The sequence below is a fragment of the Mesocricetus auratus genome, unplaced genomic scaffold (assembly GCF_017639785.1).
Source record: "Mesocricetus auratus isolate SY011 unplaced genomic scaffold, BCM_Maur_2.0 Super-Scaffold_4256, whole genome shotgun sequence".
Classification (NCBI taxonomy): Eukaryota; Metazoa; Chordata; class Mammalia; order Rodentia; family Cricetidae; genus Mesocricetus; species Mesocricetus auratus.
In genome coordinates this window covers 64,665,061-64,690,832 of record NW_024429182.1, presented here as the reverse complement: position 1 = coordinate 64,690,832, position 25,772 = coordinate 64,665,061, and the positions used below count along the sequence as shown (strand labels likewise).

General features: G+C 42.8%; 1 protein-coding gene across 2 annotated transcripts in view; it reads left to right on the top strand.

Moving 5' to 3' along the window:
- Dock1 (dedicator of cytokinesis 1) overlaps window positions 1-25,772 on the top strand; it is a 495,662-nt gene that overhangs the window by 163,871 nt on the left and 306,019 nt on the right. For both annotated transcript variants that reach the window (XM_040752573.1, XM_040752578.1), the window contains exons 24-25: window positions 8,932-9,002; window positions 11,470-11,576. In XM_040752573.1, the coding sequence (XP_040608507.1) occupies window positions 8,932-9,002; window positions 11,470-11,576 (178 nt within the window). The remainder of the gene's footprint in view (window positions 1-8,931; window positions 9,003-11,469; window positions 11,577-25,772) is intronic.

The following is a 25,772-nucleotide window of genomic DNA, read 5'->3' as shown; positions in this document are numbered from 1 at the left end:
TCAGGGTTTTTGATTGCCGAATGCTCTGAGTTCCTGATTACTTGGATATTAAGAGATGAACCCAATTTTAGGAAGGACACTCAGCAGCCTGCCTGTCTCTTTATAGAAGTAGAAAAAGCTTTTCCTGCGGCATGGTTCTGACTTACACCGTATATCTGCTGCTGGCATTCATCTTCCCTCAGTGTTGGATCAGTGTTGCAATGCACATTCCTCCTTTCCCTCTGTGTGTGTGCGCCCACATAAGTGCAGACGTGTGTGCAGGTATTATGAGAAGTCAGCCTTGGGTTTTGTTCCATCAGACACACCCACCTTGTTTTTTCTTTGGGGCAGGGTCCTGGAGTAAGGCTAGTTAGTTATCAAGCCCTAGGAATCTACTTGTCTTCACCTATCCAGTGGTGAGATTGCAAGTGCCACACCATGATACCCGCCTTTTCTTTCTGTGAGTTCTGGAGATCAAACTCATATCCTTGTGTTTGTAAACAAAAGCAAACCAGATACATGTTACCAACTGGGCCATCATTACCACCCAAGCCCTCATTGTACATGCTTGTGTGTGAGACCTCATGTGTGTGCTCTGTTCTCACTTTGTCCCTGGGTCAATGCACATGTGTCCACAGGCTCAAGTGCATTCAGAATTGGACCTGTCCTTCAGGATGGACAGATTAAAAACTCCGTTCAGTTTAAAGAGAACCTCAAGCCTGACTTGAATATGCTATTTTGCTTGTTTAGCTATACTTTAAAGCAAAAGAAGGAAAAAATGGTTTAAAAAAAATCAACATTCAATTTTAAGTTCCCCTCTGACTTAATGAATAGCAGAATCCAGATCAGTGTGCTTGTCTGAATTCCTGCAGAGAGTGTTTCCTTTCTGTGATAGAGCAGGGCATAGGGTCAATGGCCCATGGTACTCAGTCTCATGGGATGGATTGAGAGAGATACCACACCCTTCCACTCAGCTGTCTCTTAGGAACATCCCAAAGGCCTGTCACTCCCCCTAGCTCCATAGTCCCAGAAATGGGTGAGTAGTGTCTCACTGTGAAAGGCTCAGGAAGCAGATACTCCTGTGCTGAGGTCACTGTTGAGGAGAGATGTTCACATTCTGAGGAGGTCTTCCCTGATTTTCCTAGAATAATAAAAACCAAACAAATCCAGAAGGAAATGCAAATGTCCTCCATTGCTTGTTAAAAACTCTGATTGACTAGTTATAAGATTTCCAGGGAGTTCAGACTCAGGCTGGAGAGCTCTGCAGTTGGGGGGCTTTCTGAATTAACATTTGTTGTATCCTCATCCTTTCCTGTGAGCACTCTGCTGGTGGAACTGGCCAGAGTCTGTTGTATACTGGACACCCATTGCTATCTTCAGGCAGGCTTACCTGCTCATGGCCTTTCTTTCTCCTGATGTCCCCTGGAGGCAAGTCCTATTAACCACAGCCATTAGTTACTTTCTGGTAGTATGTTCACATTGAAGATGGTGGAATGTGCCCTTGTTCCTAATACTAGTCTGGATTGCTGCCCTCAGTCACCCTGCACTGACTTTCCTGTCCATCCTGCAGGTATCAGTGCACCTGTGAGCATTCCCCATGTTTTCTATGGGTGTCTCTTTAGATAAGACTGTGCCCAGTGGCATCTGCCCACAGTGTCACATCCATGCCTTATCACTCCATCGTGCTGTGTCTTGGCTTTTCTTGAAGCAGCAGTCCTTCCACTTGACCCAGACCACCCTCAGAGCAGCAACCTCACTCTGGAGAGGAGAGGAGACCGATGCCTTCAGTCAAGCTCAGGCCAAATCTGTAGCATTGAGAACTCTGGGCACACCCTGGTATTTATCAGAAACAGACGAGCAAGATGTGCTCCTAAGCCAGGTGGTTCACACTGGCTCAGGGGTGAGTCAGGGAGGCAGGGAAGCAGAGTTGCTGACCCTGGGAACATAAGATATGGGGTTCTCTCTCTTAACTGAGGCCATCAACAGGCATGGCTGCATATGAGGAGGCAGGTGTTATTTCAGGAGCCAATGAAGGCTTGCATTCCTTTGGGCATCCTGGTGGTTGTCATTGCCTCATGTTCTCTGTGAGAACAGAGGACAGAGGACATCCTTTTCTATGGGGCACAAGCAAGCCAGCTTTGCATGACTGGCCTCTAGTATTTAATTCCGCATTTCTGTGTCCTGGAGAGAGTGGGATCTATCTAAACTAAGGGTGCAGGCTATGCAGATTGACTAAGGTGGAGGGGTTTGCCATGGGAGAGCAAGTATTGCACAAGCCCATAAAGGAAACCATAGGGGCTTTGCATTTTTCTCTGGAGAAGGTTCTTCAGGTGGGCCAGAGCCCAGGAGCCTGAGACAATTCTAGCCATGTCACCCTTAGCCCCAGAGCAGAGGATGTCATTATTGGTCAGTCCACCCACACACACACACACACTCATGCACACACATATGAATTGACATATGTATATACACATACACACATATGTCTTCTGTCTTCCCAGTGAACAATGAGCTGGAGAGGGTCAGAGCAGAGGTAGGAGGACAGCTAGAAAGAAGGTTGAGGCACTGGATGGGATATCTACTGAAGGGAGAAGGTGGCAGGGTCAGAGCAGGTTTAACGTCAGGAAGGACTGTGGTTTTCAGAAGTGGACTGTGAAGAAGGAGGGGGATGCTTGGACTGATATCCAAGTGGACTGCATACAGTCAAGGCTGTGGCCTAAGCAGGTGTCAGAAGCTCATGGGACCAGTATGAAGCTCATGAGAAAGGAGTAGTGCATGTCAGGGGAGGAAGGAGATCCCAAGGTGCACAGGTGGAGGGACCCCCACATGTACGAGGGCTAGGGGGTTGGGGTGCCAAGTAGCACTGGGAAGGAGGGCTGAGTGAGAAGGGGTGGCTGCAGCGTCCTGAGAATGGTCACATACGTAGCGGCCTCATGTCACAGCAATTCAGATTTGTGGTCCAACTCTTTTCTCCTTACACCATTTTTCTTGTGAGATAGGAGGTCTGCAATACTTAGTCTGATAAACTACATTCTGGGCTAATGGACTTTGTGAGATCACTCAGCAGGCCCTGACCTCTCTGCACATTTCTGGGGCATCCTTAGGTGGGGAGGCCCAACCCAACAGCCCTGGGGAAGTCTGCCAGGACCCTGTCTCTGGCTTGCCACTCTGACTGTCCTGCCGAACTCTGAGCTGGGTGGCTCAAGGCCACTTGCAGAAGGTGGCCCGTAAAGCCCCGTCTGGTTTGTGGCTCTCTGCTGTATCCTTGCAAAATGCTGTTTATGGAGTTGCTGCTGGTGGCTCATACTTTGCTGGGTTCAGTATAAAACACACCAAGCCCATCCACACCTTCCCCCTGGACGTCCACAAACTAAATGAGACACTTTAAAAGACCAAGCAGCCAGCCTTTGCAGATGCTCATTATTAAATGTCACCATAAATACTTTCTAGTTTTCCAGACCAAGTCTGAGGTAGCTGAAGCAGAACATTTGAAACCAGAAAGAAATGATTTCTATTTAGCGCTTTTTCCCAGTAGCAGCACAGGGTTACTAATTGGAAACCCTGGATCTGTTTGGTGTTGAAAGGCAGTGCTAATGCCTGCAAAGAACAATGGGCACCCGACATTTATGGGGGAGAGCTAGGGGACAAGTTGCTCACCAGCTCTGTGTGTTTTCATGATTGTATGTGTACGTGTGTGTGTGTGTGTGTGTGTATGTGTGTGTGCGCGCACGCGTGCGCGTGGAGGTCAGAGAATAACTTCAATGTTTTCCCTCCAGTATCTTACTTTTTGTTTGAGACAAGATTTCTAGATGGTCTGGAACTTTCCCATCTAGACTAGGCTAGGTAGCTAGCAAGGTTCTCAGGGTCTAGCTTCATCAAAGCAGCCATGGTGCTAGACAGACTGCTCTAGTCCTAGCCACTTTGTGACTCCATGCAGACAGCTCTGAGCATCACTCCTCCCCTTTTCCATCTGTTGCCGTGCACTCATGGACTCCCTGCAGAGGTTGTGACCATTTAGTGTATTAATTGGGTCAGGACACTCGTGTTGTGTAGATTAAAAGACTTGTCATATGACTTGAATTAGGCTGCTGAAGCCTTCTACACTGGAGGACAGGTACATTCTCAGTCCCCCCTCCGCTCCCATATGCTGTCATTCTAAATATGGACATATATCCATTTAACACAGTTCTAATGGTTTCGACCACTACGGAGAAAGGCTCATGCATAGGTCAGACTGGGCCATTTGTAAGGGACTCATTTCTTTTTCTGTTTACATGTAGGCCTCTGTGGGGTGAGGTTTCTATTTTTCTGCCAACTAACTTCTAACTTCTGTCATAGGCTACTCTTTTTTTTTTTTTTTTTTTTTTTTTTTGGTTTTTCGAGACAGGTTTCTCTGTATTGTTTTGGAGGGTGTCCTGGAACTCACTCTGTAGATCATAATGCCAAACAGTTCTGACACTTTCTACAAAGCTGAAAAATAGGCACATGGAAGAGAGCCAGCCACTACGACTTTCCTCCACCCTCTTTGGCAGAAGATGCTGCTGAACTTTTACCTGGTCCATGATCTTTTGACATTTCCAGAATGTTTAAGATGTAGTTGTATTCTGTGTGGCCCTGAGATTCATTTGCACGTGTGTAACTGTGGTTTCTTATTTTCCATGCTGTGTAGTACTTTGTTGTATGATCTCATCTCTTGAGGGATGTTTTCGTTACTTCTTGCTTTTTAATTGATTAAGGCTGCAGGGCATGATTACATGCAGGGTGTCTGTAATTCTTTTTTTTTTTTTTTTTTTTTTTTTTTTTGGTTTTATGAGTCAGGGTTTCTCTGTATTGTTTTGGAGGCTGTCGGTCCAGCCCGGCCTTGAACTCACAGAGAACCCCCTGCCTCTGCCTCCTGAGTGCTGGGATTAAAGGCATGCGCCACCACTGCCTGCCGGGTGTCTGTAATTCTAACACCTAGGCATGCCCTTGATGGGCGGATTCTTCCTGTCTCACTGCAATAAGCTACCAAGATGGTTTCCAGCCTTGCTTCACTGTGTTTGCATCCCTGTTAGCAGCACAAGCATACACCATGTTGCTGAACACTTTGGTTTCTTCCCTTTTAGAGATTTTACAAGATGGAGTGATATCTCATTGTCGTGATGAGTCCTGATTTTGAGATCTCTTCTTTTCCCTTCCTTCCTCTATTTCACTCCTTCCCTCCCCTTCCCTCTCCTCCCCTTCATTCCTTCCTTCCTTCCTTCCTTCCTTCCTTCCTTCCTTCCTTCCTTCCTTCCTTCCTTCCTTTCTTTCTTTCTTTCTTTCTTTCTTTCTTTCTTTCTTTCTTTCTTTCTCTCTTTCCTTCTTTCTTTCTCGCTCCCAGCTGGCCTTGATTTTGCAAATGCAAATGAACTCCTGATCCACCCACCTTCAGCTTCCAGGTTCTAGAATTACATTGTGCACTGCCCATGTCTCACTTGTGCTAAGCATCTTTGCAAGCGTTTATTTTTCATCAGTACAACTTCCCTCAGAGAAATGTCTTTCCTAATCTTTTGCATTTTTTTAAGTGCGGAGTATTGTTTTCTTATTGAGTTTCTGAGCTCTTTGAACATGTTGGATACAAATCTCTCCCGGCTAGGGATTCTCTCTGTGTATGACTCCTGCTTTGTTATCCAAACTGTGCCTTTCAGAGGTGTGGCTCTTTGTTTTGAGTGTTTTCTTTTAACTCTGCAGTTATTACTGTGTGTGAGAATCTTAGCTTGGCCCAAAGTCACAAACGTCATCTTTTAAAAGTTTCATCATTCTAAGTTTTCTGTCTAAGACCAATGATGCATTAAAGTTTGCCTTAGTATCATGTAGGGATCTGGATTGAAGGCATTTGGTGATGCTTTTGGAGAACCAGCACCTTTTTTACAACTCTCTTGACCATGTATGTTCAGGGAGATACTTTGAAAGTGAGTTCTGAGTATTCGAGGGAGGAAAACACTGATTCCAATTGTGTTTTCCACTAAGTATCACCCTGCTCTCTTGTCCATTTGATTTTGAGTTTTCCTACAGTTCATTGAAGTAATTGGCATGAGTCAGAGGCATCAGAAGCAGGACTCTGTGTGGCACATGTGCTGCTTAGAGTCACAGGATGTGGCAAAGTCAGATCAGAATACAGATGTTCAGGAGCTTTCCCCAGCAGGATACAGCTGAGGGGAAGGGTCTCCAGCTTCTCCTGAATTCACATTTGTTTTTAATGTTCAGTGCTCACTGTGAATAAAAGGTCAACGTCACTAATGCCTGGATTGTCAGTTTCTTCCTCTGACACCTCTCACTTCCACATAGTAACTCTGTAAGGATCACAAGCATCTCCAGTGGACTCAGGTCATCAAGCTTGGTGGCAAGTGCTATGATCGCTCTAAGTTGTTTCTCTGGCCCACTTCTGCTTTGAACTTTTGGAGAAAACGTCATTCTGATTTCCATGACTGTGCTGTTTTACACTCCTTCCCACAGTGAATGCGGGTCCCTCTGTCTCCTTCCTCACCAGCATTGTCTATTTTCTTGATGACAACCATTCTGATTAGGCTGAGATGGAACTCAAAGTGGTTTTAATTTTCATTTCTCTGATGGCTAAGGATGTTGAACATGTAAAAAAAAAGTACATATTGGGCACTCATTTATCTTCTTTTGAAAACAGTCTTTTCATTTCATTAGCCCATTTGTTGACTGGCAGTTTTGTTGATTGGCAGTTTTTTGTTTGTTTAATTTATCACAACAACAAGGAAATGGAACCAACCATCAACAGATGAATGGATAATGAAATCATGGTTTATATATCCAGTTGAATTTTATTTGGTAGTAGAGAAAAATAAAATCATGAGTGTTTTGAGGAAATGAATAGATCTGACAAATAGATTAAGTGAGGTGACCCAGAATCAAAAGCACAAATACTGAATGTTCTTTCTTTATGGGGGTACAAGCTTGGTGTGTGTGTGTGTATGTATGTGTGTGTGTGCACACGAGAGAGAGAGAGAGAGAGAGAGAGAGAGAGAGAGAGAGAGAGAGAGAGAGAGAGAGAGAGAGAGAGAACATACAAGAGCAAGTATGGACAGGCATATTCTATGAAACCACTGGGGAAACCAGTAAAAGAGGACTGAGGAGATTTCGCACAAGTGGCGGGAACGAGTAAGGAGGCTATGGGGTCAGCAGAGTGGGGATCAGTCAGGGGTATGGGAGAGAAATGGGGAAGAGAATTAATAAAAATAAAGTTTGTTTTTAAATGCTGCATTGAAACTTAGTATTGTGTATACTGATTTAAAATTTTAAAGAAAGTACATGAGTGGGCATGTCTTAGCATGGTGAATGGCAGGCATCTGCTCTTCCTCTATGAGGCACTGGCTTTCCAGAACAGGGGTTCTTAATTTCTTTGTGCTCGCACCTCCCTTTCGCCTGAGAAATTTCTGCATGACCCTTGGTATATGGGAGTATAAACCAGTTATCCAGATCAATCAGGTACTGAGAATACAGCATTAACAAATTTTTTAAAAGCAATTGTTGGCACTAGGCTGGGGATGTAGCTCTGTGATAGAATGCTTGCCTGCTATACCCAAAGCCCTAGGTTTGATCCACTGAACTATAAAACAAACAAATAAAAACAATTATTAGATGTACATATAATTTTACTATTTATCAAAGAGAAAAGCAAATATACATATTAATGATATACATGTGCTTGTTTGTATATCTTAATATTGCAAAATATGGTAATGATATGCGTGATAAAGGGTGAAGGTATGAAAATACCCCAAGTCTTTCCTTCCTCTAAATTAAGCCACTGTCTTTCTGCAAAGGCAGAAAATGTTATTATGGTAACTGTCATTGATTAACATATGGAGTTTGGGTTCTGAACTGAGGATTTTGAGATGGGGCAGAACTCCTTGCCCATGTGTAATGTGATAGCATGAGCAGAGCAGAGTGGACGTGGCGAGTATATGGAGCCAGGGCTGTAGTGAAGCCCAGAGGTGTGACATGGGCAAACACTGCTGGCAACACCCAGGCACATTGCATACTTGATTTTGAACCAAGTTTTGGTGCTGTATGTTCCCAACATTTTGACTGTGGCCTGACTTCTCAAGCCCTCCTGTTCGGGTGTGAGGACCCAGATGGTGTCACTGCCTGTAGTTTAAGAAGCTGAAAGACATAGAGGAAGCTGGAGGTGCCTGAGTGAAGATCAAAATGGTCTCTCACCAAAGGATACAGACAGTAGGAAGACATCCTTGAAGTAGAACAGAACTGCTTCTGTGGAAACCCACAGTGGATTTGGTTAAGAGGTATTTTTCTAGGTGACTGGTGTTCATCTTGTCATCTGAGGCATTGTTCCAGTTAAAGGAGACACACATTTCTAATTTTCAAAAGCAGTGCTTATTGGTGTTCATATATGTTACCTTTCCCCCCTTTGGCCCTATAGTGTCTTCATGTTTAAAGGACTAATCATCTGGTTTTGGATGACCATTTGTATGTTCTTCCCTAAGGAGGACTATTTCTTCCACTCTACATTCTTTAGTTGCCTGTGACTCTTTGTCTAGGGGCTGAGGCCCCATGAGCTTTCCCCATTCCCATTTGTGTGCCTGTTGGTGTTGTTCAGGTAGCCATGCTGGTGAAACTTCATTGGGTGTAGCTACTGACAATTTTTGAGACGTATTCTCACAGCAAACTCCCTGTTCTGTGACTCTTACAATCTCTCTGCCCTATTTTATGAAATACTTACTTTAAAGCATCTGGACACAATAGAAACGCCCATTTTGGGTGCAGGGGTTGTGGGGGACAGGGTTGGATAAGAGGATGTTTTGTTCATTTGTCTTCGTGGTTAAGCCTCATCAGGAACTGGTCTTTCTTTGCTCTGTTTTTCTGTGGATCTTTAACAGAATTACAAGATTATGTTAAGATTTGCCTTACTTCTGCTCAAGTCTCCCTCTGTCTGGTTTTCAGGGGGCAGCACTGAAGTACTTGCCAACGATCGTCAATGATGTGAAGTTGGTGTTTGATCCCAAGGAGCTCAGGTAATTGTCCTGGAAAGAGATGTTTGCTGCATGCAGCCTACAGAGCATCCAGTTTGGAGAATTGTGTAGGCTGCCTCATACCTACAGAGATCAATATGCTCTGGATTGTGTGGAACAAATGGTGCTGATTTGCCTTTCTACGGAGAAGGCTTTACCTGTCAATAGCCAGTATTTTGTTGGTGAAAAAATAGTTTACAGTACAATGGGACTGTGATGCAATGTTGTCTTAGTTTGTCTGTCTGTTCCTGTGATAAAATATCCTGAAAAAAGCAACATGAGGGAGAAAGTGTTTGTTCCCAGTTCAAGGTACAGCACACCCCGGCAGGGAAGTCAAGGCAGCATGAACTAAAGGCAGCTGGTCACGTTACATCCACATCAGTTAAAGCCATCAGGATAACCCCTATAAACTTACTCAGAGACCTGATTCCCAGGTTATTCTAGTTTTTGTCATGTTGACAGTTACTAACCACCACACCCAAAATTTCCATTTCACATATTTTAGTGTTTAGATTTCAGTATGGTATGTGGTTGCTGGTCTTGTTTGAATTTTCAGCACCTAAAAAGCTCATATAGGACCTTTTCTCTTCTTTTGGTAGCCCCTTCTTTATTATAAAATGACAGTTTCTCTCCCTGGACCCTCCTAAATTATGGGCTCTGAGTAACAGACATTAGGGACAAAAGTTGCCATCTACTATGGTGATGATGATGATAGTGGTGGTGGTCAGAAGTTGCCATCTATGAGGATGAGGAGAACAATGATAATGATGACAGTGATGATGATGAACCCTGTGAGTAGGTAATCACTGGTCATTCAGAGTGGAATACTAGCCTAGGGACCAGATTTTCCCTTCTTCTATACCCCCCCTTTTAGTGTTCTTTGCTGTGTAATCTGCAGGTAGCATGACTTTCTGACAAGTGCTTTGGTGGGTGTTTAGCCTTTGATCCCTCGTGTGAGCCCAGCAGTACAGTGCATCTCTGCTTTATGTTTGTTTCAGGTTTGACATAATGAACTATGTGCAGGAAATGGCACCATTTGTGCTAACCAGACCCTTCAAATATTCGTGAGAAGACATTTGTCCCCGAGGGGTCATTTTTCCTTTACTTTATATCCACCCTAAGCCATTAATGTCTTTAAATTGAAGGACAAGGGACTCCTGGACAGCACTCTCTCTGATTTGCCTGAGATTTAGTGTCCAGCAGGGACACACTTATTTTCTGCTTCCAGGACCCTGACATTCGGGTTCTAGCTTAGCTGGCTCCAAATGATAAAAGAGAAGGAGAAGCCTTATGACCCAGCATGTTGGTTTGCCCCACTGTATCTGTGAAAAGTCCTTTTGAATGGTGGTCCTTGGACCAGCAGCACCATGACCCCTGTGCTTGTTGGAAGCCAAACCCAGAACTCTTCCTGAATCTTCTTAATTAGACATGGCTGTCTCGTGTTTGATTTTCGTGAACCCTCAAGGCATTCCAGGAGATATTTGAGGTGCACAGAGTTGGATTCACTGTGAGAAAGTGGAGAAGCTTGTCTGATGGGAGCCAGAGCCATACCCAGGTTTGTCCTTGACAGCCAGTAGAGAGACACCAACCCTGCTTGTGATTGGCAGTTGTTTCATGTGCTTGGAGCTCTGAGGAAGACCTGCTTCCCTTAGATCACCTGAAAGCATTCTTTCTCCACAGTCAGCTTTTGAACTTAGGGCATTTTGTTTTCCTGATATAATGTCTTCTTATGGCATTCCATCTCATGATTTCCCTTATTTCAGCTACAACAACAGGCATCTGCTAGGTGCTCTCTCCATACAAAGTAGGAGGCACCCAAAGCACGTTCATGCATCCTACAGTTAGCCACTTTGACAGTGCTAGAGCACTGGCTTGATATTAGCCTAAATTTGCTTGTCCTTGGTTACTAAGCATGTGAGTACCTCAGATTCAATTCCAACTTGGTCTTCAAGATTACAGAGAACATGCCCCTTGCTTATTGTGTGCAGCTGTTCACCATCATAGACTGTGCTAAGATATTTGGCAATTTCTCCTTTTTTTGAGTACTCGATATAATGCTAGTTTAAGTCATGTAAAAGCGTTGTATATATGTATTTATATATTATGTATTATAGAATACACAGTAATGTGATTTTACATTTTTTAGGGAATTTTCAAGCGGCTACACCCCTTTCCTTTCCTACCTGTATGGAATGTAAAAGATCTTATTTCTTTACATTCTTACCAGCCCTTACACTTGTATGCAATCTGAATTGTAGCCACTCAATCTGTGGTAAAGTACAAACCAATGTTTTAAAACCCATATTCCGAGGCTAAGATTTGGGCCTGGATTCTGTAAAGGCTTCTGTCAAACCTGTTCATGACATTTCAGGGCCATTTCCAGGTGTGGTATTTGGCATCAGCTTGGGACAGCAGGGGTGCTTGGGCTGGCTATGTTTCTGAACCATGTCACTTGCATTTCTCCTCCTAGCAAAATGTTCACGGAATTCATCCTGAATGTTCCCGCGGGCTTGCTGACTGTCCAGAAGCTCTACTGCTTGATTGAGATTGTTCACAGTGATCTTTTCACACAGCATGGTGAGTGGATTCCTGGGAATTAGGAAATCGTCTGGTTGTTCAGCCAATTCTCTTAGGCGGCCCTAAGGAGGAGAGGTGGTTCATAATTAAAGCAAATGGGTTCCTCTAGTTAGGGCTCAATCCTTTCAAGAGAATGGCAACTGTCATGTAGTCTAGGTAATAGACCATTGAGAGTAGAGGTGAAAGTGAGTTTGTAATTTGTGAGAACATCAGAGCCCTGTATAATCAGCATACATTGTAGCTCTTAAAATGTGCGATTGTCTGTCCTGGGGAGGCAATCACTTCCATCCTTGAGATGATTGCAAGGGGAAACAATATCTAGTTTTTTTTCAATTTAGAAGTAATGGCTCCATCCTATTTTAACTCCTGGTTTTTGACGGGGCTTCCTTAACTCCTGTTCAGAGTCAGGAGGGCCCTAAAGGCTTCTGCATCTCAAGGAACCTTCCATTCCTCTTCATTAGCTCCTCCATTCTTTTGCTTAATCATTTTCTATTTGGACAGATTGAATTAATATTTTACACCTGTCAAGCAAGTTTATTGAAAGCGCAAAACCTTTGCATAATCTCTAACCGCCCTCATTTATCGGAGCCGACTTGAGGCCTAGTGGGTGACAGCCTGTCTATGTAACACAGATTTATTCTCTTCTATTTGTCACCAGACATTGGGTGGCTCCATTCTTTTTCTCTGTCCCCAGGTATAGAGCTCTTTCTTCTTTTCCTCGGGCTGTTTTGGTGATGGAGCAGCCTTGGATGAAAAGTGCCCTCTGAGCTAGTCCTGCTGGACCCAACCAGGAGCTCAGTGTACCTGTCTTGGCCACTGTGCTGCTGTGTGTCTTGGCTGGTTTTAATTGTCTTTTTTTTTTAATTCAACTCTTAAGAATGCACTGGAATGTGTACTTGTATGATGGGAGAAAAAAGGGCTGCTCCTTCGTCTGGGTGGGAGCTTTCTATCCCCCTCCTCCCCAAAAAGGGTGAAACCAAATGTGGATGGCTTTCTGAAGCATGTTCCTTCCCTCTTCCCTCTGGGACAGAATCCCTTTATTTTATTTATAAAGTCCTGTTGTCTATGACTTGAATCACATGATCTAAATTGAGCATTTGTTCTGATTTCCATAATTTAGGCTTTTATTCCAGGACTGGGTCTTGATTTCCTAGGTGTCCTCAAAAGCTCCAGGATGCCATGGGGCCCATAGAATGTTGCTAAGAACCAGGCAGTGGTGGTGTGGGCCTTTAGTCCCAGCACCGGGGAGGCAGAGACAGGAGGATCTTTATGAGTTGGAGGCCAGCCTCATCTACAAAGTGAGTTCCAGGACAGCCCGTGCTCTTACACAGAAAAACCCAGTCTTGAAAAACCAAAAATTTAAAAAAAAAACAAAACAAAAAGTTGCTAAGAAGGTGACTGTTGGGGACATTGCAAGTAGGTGTTCCCATGGTGACTATATCTGCAGCCAGAGTAAATAAATCCCTGTCCCAATTTCTATTTAAGTCTTATTAGGTTCATTACTGGTGAAGTGTGCCAACACCTCCCCCATTCTTGTGTACACTCTCTCCCAATATCACCATACTCTCACACATTCCACCTACACCCCCCCCACCACATCATCTGTCACTGCTAGGGTGGACATCCTAGTGCTCATCTCAACCATACCAAAGACAAAGTGACTGGTGATGAAGAGGCAGGGTTATGTTCACACCTGTCACACTTGAGCAAGAAAGAGGCTTAAGAGAAACAGGTCTCCATGGAGCCCATGGTTGAATTCAGCCTGGCTGTCTAGGAGGTGGTGGGAGCATGGGCTGGGTTATCTATTCAGGAGTGGCACTTCTGCAGAATGGTGACACACAACAGGTACAGAGTTAGTAGAAAATATGGACCAAAGTCTACCAGAACAAAACAAATCCTGCTTTGCGAGGTAGTGTGAACTAGGAAACATAATGTCTGTCTTTCAGATTAGACTAATTTTAGCCAAAGATAGTCAAAGAAAGCTAGTTTGTGAATTGTATAGCTTATTGTTCCCAGAAAGTTGTGTTAGAAGTCTTGCTATGCTCACCCCACCAGGAATCTGACTCTAAATGCTTCAGAGAAAAAAATCAAAACTATGGTTGAAAAAAGACATAATATTCCCAGTTTAAACTTTGATGAGAGTTTGGCACTTGATATGGTTTAGTTATTTTTATTGCACATATCATTTTAAGATAACAGTCATGACTGACAACCTCATACTAGGACCTTCAGGCTTTTATAAATTTTGTATGATCTTTAGAACATTTTCATTAAAAATAAATATCAAGCATCATGGGAAAGTAATAGTCATTCATTTAGCCGGAGTTCTAAAATAATCCTTCAAAAGACTTTAAAACAAATATACACTTAATAAGCCTCCATTCTTGCTCATACCGGTAATCCTGCCACTCTGGAAGCTGAGTTAGAAGGATTGACACCCACATCGAGACATTGCCTTCTAGGCCAGTCTGATGACAGTGAGTGTGATACCCCCAAACAAACAAACAAAAAACAAAGCCAGCCAACCAATGAGGCATACACAAAGAACAACACAGCAGCAGCAACAGCCACTTACATAGTCTCCTTAGATTGCACGTTTTAGCTGGGTAGTGGTGACACACGCCTGTAATCCCGGCACTCAGGAGGTGGAAGCAGGTGGATCTCTGTGAGTCCAAGACCAGTCTAGTTACAAGGTGAGTTCTACAACAGCCAGCCATGCAACACAGAGAAACCCTCTGAGTCTGGGGGAGGGAGGGAGGAGTGGGGAGAGGCGGGATTCCGTGTTTTAATCAGAAGTATAATAGAGATACTGCAAATCATCTTAATAATATAGAATCTTTGGGCAGATCTATGTCAAGGATGCTTGTTAATTTAAATACTCAGAATTGAATTTTTTATTGTCAGTTTGTCAATGTTTAATTTTTAAAATATGCTATATATGTTTTGAATAAATTCAATTACCCTGATGCCCCAGAAATTTCATTTCCTTTTTTTTTCAATTTTTTTTTACTTTAAATAGCTTGTTTTACATGTCAATCCCAGTTCCCTCTCCCTCCCCTCCTCCCCCACTCCCCTTTCCCCCCACCCTCCCAAATCCTTCCACATAGGGGATATCAGAGTCTGTCATTTTACTCTGGGTAGGGTCCAGGCACTCCCCTAAGAGTCCAGGCTGAGAGAGCATCCCTCTTTGTGCTATAGGCACACGAAGACTGTTTGTATATCAGGGATAGACACTGATCCACAGCTTAGGGCCCCATAGGTTGCCCAGGCCTTCTCGCTGACACTCACATTTGGGGGGTCCAGATCAGTCCCATACTGGCCTCCTCACTGTCAGTCTGGGATCCAAGAGCTCTCCCCTGTTCAGATCAGCTATCTCTGCTGGTTTTGCCAGCCCATTCTTTGCCAATTTGCTCATCACTCCTCTCTCTCTGGCACTGGGTTCCTTGGGTTCAGTTCAGTGATTAATTGTGTGTTTGCCTCTGCTTCCATCAGTCACAGGATGAAGGCTCCCGGATGGTTATAGACATCAAGTTCAAACTTGTAAGACTTCCTTAGGCTTTTTTTTTTCTTTTTCTTTTTCTTTTCTTTTCTTTTTTTTCTTTTTTTCTCTTTTGAGTCAGGTCTCTCTATGTAGCCCTGGCTGTCCAGGAATTCCCTGTGTAGACCAGGCTGGCTTGGAACGCACAGAGATCCTCCTGTCTCTGTCTCCTGAGTACCGCGAGTGAAGGTGTGGTCTACAGCCACTCAGCCCTGATTAGACTTTCTGCAGTTTGCTTAAATCTTTTTTCCCTCCCATTCTTCCCTGCTTCCCTATGGAGATCTCTCCAGCCATTCTACTTTTGTAGAAAAAGGTTTAAGTTTTCATTAAAAATCCTTTGCATCAAAAAAAATCTTTTTTAATCTTTTTGAATCAAAGTATATCTTTATACTTGTAACTTTCTTTGCTTCTATCTCAAAAGTTCTTGTTTTCCTTTCTTAAATTTACAAATTGTAATATTCCTAAAATGTTCAGAATTATGTAAAATTTGTCCCTTTCTCAACAGAAAAACATTTACAAATTAAAATATACCTCATTTGTTGTATTTTCTATAGAGTTCTATGTACGAACTAGAATTTTCCACTCTTAGTAACATTTAGCAAGAAGTTAGACAGAAAGCAATTGATTTTTATATACCCCCAATTTATAAAAACATTGTTAATGAGCCCACTGTCTTAATTTCTTTTCTGTTGCCATAGTGAAATACTCTGGTAAAAGCAGCTTCAGTAAGGAGGTTTCTTGGGCTCAGAGGTCCAGGTTTCAGTTCATCATGGAGGGAAGTAAGGACACCAGAAGCTTGAAGCAGCTGGCCACATCACATGCATAGCCAGAAGAAAAGAATAGTTAGCGAAAGCAGAGAGACCTCAGCTCTTGTCTCCACAACCTTGGTCCTGCCCATATCAATTAATGTGTTTAAGACAACATCTGAGAGATCTGACAAGGGCTAGCCTGATCTAGTTAGCCCCTTCCAAGCACAGTTCCTTCTCAGGTGAGTTCAGTGTCAGGTTGACAATGGAAACCAACCATTACACCTACATATGTAGCCTTTTAAATAGAACATATGAACACAAGCTTATTTTAATTTGCATTGAGAAATATCTCCCTTATTTCTCTTAATTCGTTCATTTTGAGCAATTATTCATGGTTTAATTAAGAAAACTGAAAAATCTTATAAGCTTACTCACAACTTTTTCTCCCCACCAAAGGAAAAAATTCAATGTGACATTTCTTCTGTTCTTTTTTTTTTTTGGTTTTTCGAGACAGAATTTCTCTGTATTATTTTGGAGCCTGTCCTCGAACATGCTCAGTAGACCAGGCTGGCCTCTACCTCACAGAGATCCACCTGCCTTTGCCTCCCAGGTGCAGAGATTAATGACACACGGGAGGCCATGATCATTGTTATAGTCCCATCTGTGTATTTTTTCTTCCTTTGCATGTAGTTGAATGTTTTTCTGTGTCCAGCTGGTCCCCCTGGACCTGTTTTTCTCCTATTCTCTATTCTCTGCAGCTGCTTATGAAATAATCACTTCATAAGTACTAAATGTAATTGTTTGTCCAATGGCTCAGGCTTATTACTGGCTAGCTCTCTCTTATAAATTAACCCACTTTTAATCATCTGATATTCACAGCATACAGAAGGACATCCCATATCATTTCATACAGAAGGGCATTCCACATCAATTACACTTACAGTTGTACCTTTTGATTTTTGAGAGAGGGTCTTAATGCGCAGCCCACGCTAGTCTAGAACTCAGCTTCCATGCTGAGGCTACAGGCTCGAAGAATTGTCCTTGGCATGTTTATGACCATAAACATTCAACAGACTTCAACATAGCCCTGCCCATACATGAAATACATACAGGCAAGTGTGTTTGCCTACAGTCCTGAAGATAACTTTATTTTGAACTTACTGACAATTTGGTGGGACAGAGTAATAAAGAATACAAACACATTTATTTGTAGAGTTGAGTCGGCATTATATTAATGAAGATAATATGGAACTAGTTAGGGTCCCCTGTTTCATGGTCGAACTTAGAGAATTTTTGGCCATCTCAAAATGGCATTTTCTGGTGTGGCTGCCCTCAAAATACCTTAGATTATAAAGGATCTTTTCTCTGTAACCCTTTCCCCACCCCCACCCCCAGTCTTGCAGTCTCAGTGGTCAAGAGCCTTTTAGTTAGGACTAACTGAAGTTTTAAAAAAGTTCCAAGCAACATTGAATAATAAAATTATTTTGCTAGATGTGATGGCATACTGCTATACTTCTTATCACTTGGCCTGTAGAGGAAGTAATGTAATGAGTTTAAGCTACATTGTGAGTTTTAGCTCATGGTAGGCTATGTGAGATACTTTGAAAACAACAAAACACACAAAAATTGTATAAATTTGACACAAATTAACATGCACACATATAAAAGAACTGCATTGAAACTTTGTAGAGGAAACAGAGAGATGGAAAGATTTACATTCCTCCAGGCATGAATCCTGAAATTACGGTTTAAGAATAATCTTAGGAGTATGCACAGGAATTTTAAAATTAGAGATGTAGATCAAACAGAAATGTTAGAGTTCATAGGCAGCTGATGCAGGAGAATTGTATACCCTAGACGAGCTTGTGCTACATAGCAAGAACCTGTCTCCAAAAGTATTAAGTTTTTAGAACCAAATCAAGATTTCACCATAAAAATACTCTAAGATGTTACCCTGAACTTAATGATATTAAAAAGTTAAGGAGAAATCCCTGCTGGACCACAGTGCAGAGGCCATGGGAACCTATTCCAAACTGTTCCCAGGAATTCTGGGACCATCTTTGTGGATTTGAATTAAATTCTGCTCAAAGCTGTTGTCAGGACCCAAGGCAAAGGTGAATTACTGTCACCCAGATTTGCTCATGGGTGCTTGTATGTTTGCAATAGCCTTTTGTTGGAGTCTTTTTAGATAATTAGCATGAGGCCTTGTGTGTGTGTGTGTGTGTGTGTGTGTGTGTGTGTGTGTGTTGAATATGGAGGCCAAAGGTCAACCTCACTTGCTGTTTCTTATGATACTGTTTCAACCAGGTTATTTTGCTAGAATTTGCTGACTTGTTTAGATTGACTGGTTAGCAGGCTCTTGGAATCCACCCTGCCCTACCTCCCCTTTGGTGGGATAGAAAGACTATTCCACTATACATGAGTTTTTGTGGGGGGTTTTGGGGCATTTAATCTAGGTCCTTGTGCTTTTATAGCAAATTCTTTTCCTGGCTGAGCTATCTCCCCAGCCCTAACCATCAAGTAGCCATGCCTAAGGACCCTTCCTCCACACCCTCTGTGTTTCATTTGCTGCTTTGGGTTTTCATAAACAGGAATCCCTCCATTCTGCTTTCCACAGCTCCTGTTTTCCACACTGTCAGTGAGTGTCTATGGTCAATGAATGACAGGCACTCTAAATTACCAGTGAACTGTCCTCGACCTTCCCTGAGTGTTGGTGTGAGGAAGACCTTAATTTACATGTCTTTTGAGTTATTGCAAAACTTTTGCATTCAAATGCGGTTCAAGCTGAATTAATTCCTAAACACATGATCTTCATTGAAAAAACTTAAAGCAGAACTCTGCCTGACAATATGTATTATGGAAAATCCTCCAACCCCCCACCCCCAACTTGTTCTCTTTCTTCATCTACTAGGAAGCTTGAAGGGGACCCTTCTGCTATCGCCTGGTGCTCAGCTCAGTTTGGCTGTTTACATATCTTCTCATTCAGCTGCACAATTTATTTCCACTCTTGTTTTTCATACACTGCCTCGAGTCCTCTTTGAACCAAGCAGCATATAAATAAATGGCTTGAATTCATAATGTGTTAATATTATCCTTTCAAATCATCCTTTTAAGTGTAATGCCATCTTTTTGACTCATTCTTTCTCTCTGTACACATGAAACTGTATATATGAGTGTAAAGGCCAGAGTTCAACATCAGATGTCCTCCTCCATCACTTGCTACCTTGCGTTTTGAGACAGTCAGTCTCTCACTGAACTTGGAACTTGTTTATTTCATTATATTGTTCATTGACACCCCCAGAAAGCTTGCTGTCTCTGTCTTCCCAGTTCCAGTATTGGCAGGTATATGTAGCCATGCCGTGTGTGTGTGTGTGTGTGTGTGTGTGTGTGTGTGTGTGTGTGTGTGTGTGTGTGTATGTGTGTTGGGTCCTCATGCTGGCAAGGCAAGCATTTTACTGAATGAGCCGCCTCCCCACCCGTGTCTGGAATGTTGATGTTCATAGCAAGTGGTACCCAGCCTAATAGGGAGATGTGTGAAGTATAAATACAAATGATCATAGGCCAAGACAAAATCAGTGTGGAGCTTCTCCTGTTGTAGCCAATCAGCATCTGCCATCTGTATTGTAATCAGCTTCCTGAATGTATCGGGAACACTGAGTGGCTGCCTCCAAGCCTTTTAGAATGCTTTGACCAATATGAAAACTCCCCTATGCATGGACTTTTGGTGATAAGAATCTTTCTGGGTTGGGATAGCATAGAAAGCCACCATTTTTCTCATTTGAAGGCTCTGTCCTTCTCTTGAGCAGCCAACTGCTGTCTTCTCTCCTCGTCAAGAAAGATGAACAACTAAAATCCATGGTTGCTCTATTCACCAAAGATGCCATTACTTTTATAAAGTAGTTCATGCCACATTTGTGTTAATATTTAAAGTCAAACCATTTGTGGATGAGATATGGTAGCTGTGGTTTTCATTCTTTCTTATCTTCCTGGTTCCTGATCCTTAGAACTTTGAAGAAGTTGGCTTTGCTGTCTGCTCTGTGGAGTGAGCTGCAGTGTTGTGGACTGAGTGTTTGGTGTGCTCCTGGTGCACCAGTGATGGTATCCTTGAGGTCACTGGGAGCTCCAGGGCAGAGGTTAGGTTCAGTCTCTGTTACCTCACACCATGAAAAAAAATGTCTCTTATTCTCAAACTTAGCTGAGAACAAGAAAATTGTTCAGTTTAGGCACTAATTAAGGTTGTTCTCTGAGAAACATAGGTACAAGCAGTCTTGAAGATGTGTTCCTGGTTTCTCAGAATGGTGGCCATATTTTTAGATTTACACTTTTGAGGGGTTGCAGCTCATATCTCCTGCCAGTCAGGAATTGTACTTGGTACTGGCTAAAGCTATGCTATCCTGGGGTATTTGGGGGCAAGGAACATGTTTATACAGATAGTCAGTGGGGCTGTGTTTCTAGGAGTTGAAGTTTGGCTCAGTCCTGTAGTCAACATGCATGTGGGTGATAACTAGGCAGTATGTAAAAGCAAGAATCCTGCTTCACCTCAGTGAGTCGTGCACTCTTATTAAACTGGAATTGGGTTCCTCTGGGCTCAGGCAGGTGGCACAGTGGCTGTTTCTGCTTTTTCTCATCACTTTTCTCTTTTGCAGACAGGGAAAGAGAAGATGTATTCAGTGGGGGGTTATTGGGCTACAAGAGGAGATGGGTCATTTGGCACAAGAAGTTGTGCTGGGCCCCAGCCTCTATGAAACTGCCTCTTCAGGAGACAGTGTCAAATAACCTCTGCTCAGCAACCAACCTTCTTTGTTGTATTCTGTTCTGGCTTTAGGATAGCATGGTGTCAAGCCACATGTGGGAGGATGTGAATCCAGACACAGCTGGATTCAGTGTGCTTTCTTATGGAAAAAAAAAAGGGGAAATTACCAGAATCTAAATGAGTGGGGAGAAGACTTGAACATACACTTATGCCCCCCATTACCCAACAAAGGGAACTGATGGTCAGACTTGGAAGCAAATCCAAGACTCTACAGTGTTTGCATGGGTAGCAATTCCTCAGTGGATGACATTGTTCCTGACTGAGGATATAGCCTAGGTGTAGTCCCTGTACTGGCCTCCTCCATCCATCCCCCATCCATCTGCCTTGGATGTCCTGTTTTTGCTCCTATGCTGAGGTGAAGGGCCTGGGGCTCATTAGCATGCTGTGCATGAGAGCCAGTGAATGGGTGGTAATGGCTTCCGAGCCTGGTCTCTGATGTGACTTGCCTACTTGAAAGCTGGCTAAACAGATTATGTGCTGCGCAGAATGATGACTCTTGGGTATCATCTGTGGTATGGAGTGAGCAGATTCTCAAAGCAAGATACAAAGAGAAGGAAGGTCAACGTCTCATAATTTGTGCATTTGTGGCTTTGTTCCCATGTGATTATGTTGTTGCCCACATATCTGACAAAAGCTGGGAAAATTAAAGCTTAAATCCTATTATAGAAATGAAAAGTTCTGGTGTAATTAAATTAGCCATCAGAACACTCAGTATAGGATTTAGGCCCACAGAATTCTTTCACATTGATGGTATAGGAACTGGGATAAAGCGAGTCTACCTGACGAGCATCACCACATGGCTAGTCACAAGGACTCCCTATGCTTACAGAGAGCTTTTGAGGGGGAGGAGAGGTTCCCTTTGGAGCTTTTTCCTTGTCCACACAGGCCTGCTCCTCTGCATCCTAGACCATGGGGAAGCTTGTTCTGATTAACATGGAACAATTTTCCTTGTTTTTCTAGACATAGTCTTTTCATTTTCCCATCCTTACAGTGTCCTAGGTGATTGGCAGGTTTCCTTTTACAGTTTGCTACATGTTCTTCCTTGTGTTTGGTTGATTTTAGAGGGCAGTGTGAGATTGGATGAGTGACATTTGATGGTATCTGTGTCGTGTAGTAGTAAGTCTTGGTCTTGGTAGTGTTTTAATACCCCAGTGGATGATCTGTTTTATAGACCTGTTATTCCTTGGCAAGTTATGACTGTTGCTTTCCTGGTGGCTGGACTCTTGCTGTGAGCAGGAGTAGGAAGGGAGCCATTCCTCTCAAACCCTGGACATCTAATAAGTTCTTTCCCTTTAGCATCCTGCCCTAGCATGACACAACCTACAGTCAACTGAAAGGAAAAACCTTGATTCAAGAATTGCCTACATCAGACTGGCCTGTGGCCCTATTTATGGAGGATTATTTTGTTTATTAACTAAGGGCTGTCCAGTTCACTGTAGGCAGCTCGGTCTTGAGCTATATAAGAACGCTAGCTAACCATGATTGGAGGGATAAGCCTGAGTAATAGCCAGCAAGCAGCATCCCCTGTGGTTCCTGCTGTATTTCCTTGACTGTGAATGAATTTCCTGGTGAAAAGTAACACTAGGTGGAATAGCAAACCATCCTACCCTCAGGTTCATGCTTTGAGTTCTTACCCTGGCATCCCTGATGGCCTGGGTAGCCCCGATGACGGTCTGTGGCCTGGAAGTGTAAGGTAAATAAACCCTTTCCTCTCGAAGTTGCTTGTTGTCAGAGTCTTTTATCACAGCCACAGAAATCAAACTAAGGGCAGACACCCTTTCCAGCAGGGCTCACCAACGCTATGGAAACTCATTTATCCTCAGATTTGAATAATAGGAAGCCTCTTTAAAATTCAGGGCGAAGGAGTTTAAATGATGTGTTTCATTCTTCTTTTCAAGGTGAATAATTCTCCCAGTGATCAAATGGAGTAAAGCCCTTTGCTAATGGTGGGAACATTAGTTACAGCAGCCCTTCTAAGGCCTTGGGCGATGCCCACATACCTATCAAGACTTTGGTATTAGGAAATACTGAAGTCACAGTTACTTCGAAGCAACCAGACCCTAAGTAGAAAGCATCTATCTATACAAATCGCCTTGTTCATCAATTTCTATTTCTTCAGGCCATACACGGGAGAAGCTGTTTTATGCAGAACTGTAATAAAATATATTGTTTTAATGTTTTGATCCTTCAACAAATCAAAAGAGTATTTCTTGAGTTTTTCTATTGTAAAAAACCAGATTAAACCCAGAGCTATTCCAAGTAGTTTTGTTAACTTGATAGATGTTGTACACAGAGGAAGAATTGGGGTTAGGGCTAATTTTGCCACAGTTACTTAATGTCCCACTCATACGGCATTCTGGAACACTTTAATTAGATAGCTGTGTTGATGACTTCTAATGAATGTTGCCAGCTGCGAACCCTGAAGACTAACTCTTTTAAATAATGCTGAAATATAAACATCGCTCTCTCTTCTATGTTGTCTGTCTTGATCTGTCCATCTTGAAATGTTCAGTCTTGATCTGTTATCCAGTACCTCTTTCATCCCTCATTCTGTAGGTCTCTCCTCTATCTTTCATTATGTTTGTTTTTCCAGAGGCCACTTGTTACAGCAATACACACTTTTAGAAAAAGCTTATTGAATACAGAAGTTTCTTAATTATACCTATTTTGAAGTCCACCATCATTTATTTATCACCTACCAAGTGCTCAGGACTTTTGGTAAGCCAGTTTGATTCCTTGGAGAGCCTTCAAAGTCATCAACGTAAAAATGCAGAATTGGAAAAGACTAACTCAATTTACAGACGAGGGCATCAGAGTTAAATAAGAAACCCTGTCTGTAAGCAAATGCCCAGGCAGGGAGCTGTCCACCACCATGGTGCTGATTAAGGCTCTGGCTTGTTTCAGATCCTTCATCCATACTCTTTAAACTGTTTCATTCCCACTGCATGAGTAATTCTCTCGGAAAGCTGAATTTACTTCAGTGCTATGTGGAGCAAGGAAAAAATGTAAATAAATGGATAAATGAGCACATCTGTAAATTAGGCATAAATAAATCATACAGTTGTTCTCATGTTCATGGGGTCTTAATAGTTTTTCTCATTTCTTTCTGTGGGGTGGCAGTAGGGGGGTTGTAGTTTGCAATCAGATTGCTAGAACCAACAGTTCCTTATGGTGTTGTTCATCTAAATGTTAGCCTCTGTTGACTCTACTTGAAGCCCACCTCTGGGCAGGCTCCTGCCTCTGAGATTGAATGCTGATGTAGGCAGGGCAGTCTAAGATGTGGCTGTCCCCATTTGTCTCATACATCATACCTAATCATACTGTCACCAGGTACCTGGAAAGCTAATTTCTCAGCCCTACAGCTCTTGGTTCTTTCTAGGTCCTGAGAGTTCAGTTCTTACTGTGTAAAATGATGTCCTGGACAGTGGAAAGCCCAAGTTGGCACCCGCCAAGATTTTGTGTCATGACTCTACCCTGCCATAGCAACTACACTTCAAGGACACAGACCTTCCTGTATGATGACCTGCCTTCACCTACATGTTTTTACCTCTGTTTCCTAGAGCCACCAAGAGTGGCATGTGTCAGAACCACTCTGACCAAGTGCTGTGTCTTTGGCCATCTACTAGATCAGCTAGCAGTACACCCCCATCCCCTGCCAAACCATAGACCTTGTGTCTGTTTTCTTCTCTCCCATGTATTGAGGTTCTTCCCACAGGCAACCACAAGTATAGAATTCCTTGTCAAATCAGCAATCCACCTCTTTGACCTGCTTCTCTTGACTTAGATAGTAGACTGTCTTTCCTGACATTTTTTTCAGTCTGTGGTTTTTTTCATGTATTGACATGAGATTCATTTATAGCCTTTCCATTGTTTTTTCTTTATGTTTACCTGAGAATACATCATGCCTTACAACAATTCTACTGGAACTTCCACTTTCCTGTTGTATTTCAGCAGTCTCAAAGTTCAAGAGGGTCTCCTCCCCAGTGCTCTTATTAAACATGACTTCTCTGCAAGATCTCTTGCCCATACATAGGAGACATACTTTCGACAAATTTTTTAAAACTCATCTTTTACCTTTATTTATTATTCTGTGTGTGTGTATGTATATGCATGCCACAGTGTTTGTGTGGGGACTAAAGGACTACTTGTGAGACTCATTTCTCTCTTTCAACCTTGTGGGCCTTGGGGATAGGATTCTGCTCATCAGTTTGGGTAGCAATCACCATTCCTGAGTGAGTTTTGCTCGCCCTGGTTGACAGTCTCCATGCTTCTCTGCTCATCTTTGTTATTCCCAAAGCCTCTTACTTGCTCTGTCATCCTCTCAATTAAAATTCCATGACACTAGGTACCTAAAGGCTCAATCACAGATTGCCACATTTCTGATCCTTTTAACACACAGGGAAGTGACACTGTTCTGACCAGAATACATTACAAGGTGCTGCCCAGCTGTCAGGGGTGGAAATGCTAGACTGGGTATATGTGTGGATTCAGTCCTGCAGAACAGCAAATTTAGCATTCCCAAAAGAATACTGTTGTGGCAAGGACAATTTGTTGGTACTTTCTTCTCCTAGCACTGCCCAGTTTCATAATTTCTTACTTAAACATGATTCTTGGGAAGATGGCTTAGTACTTGACATTTATATATGCCCACATGTATGTGCAGAGGCATGGTCTTTTACCACCAAGTTCTCTCACTTGGGAGTAAGGTGGATAATGCTGGCTCAGCTTTTGCATAGAAGTACAGTTGCTGACAGGTTCCTGATCCACACAGATGTATGCTCTGGAGATCCGTAGATGCCCTCTACAATCCTTTCTAGCACTGATACAGTCTTGGAGCTACTGCTGCTTAAAGACTCCTGTAGATGGGAATAATCACTTGAGCATATTGGGATGTGGGCACAGGGTTCCTAAATGGTAGGAAAACAAGATGATTGTCTATAAAAGATGAATAGCAAGCATTTTCCATTAATATGGCTCTTACTGTTTAATTCTCATTAAAAGTGTTATTCTGGCTTTCGGTTCTATGCAACACACACAAGGTTATTAAATGCACTTTATGGATCATTTGTTTAATGTGACCGAACTAAAAATTAAGA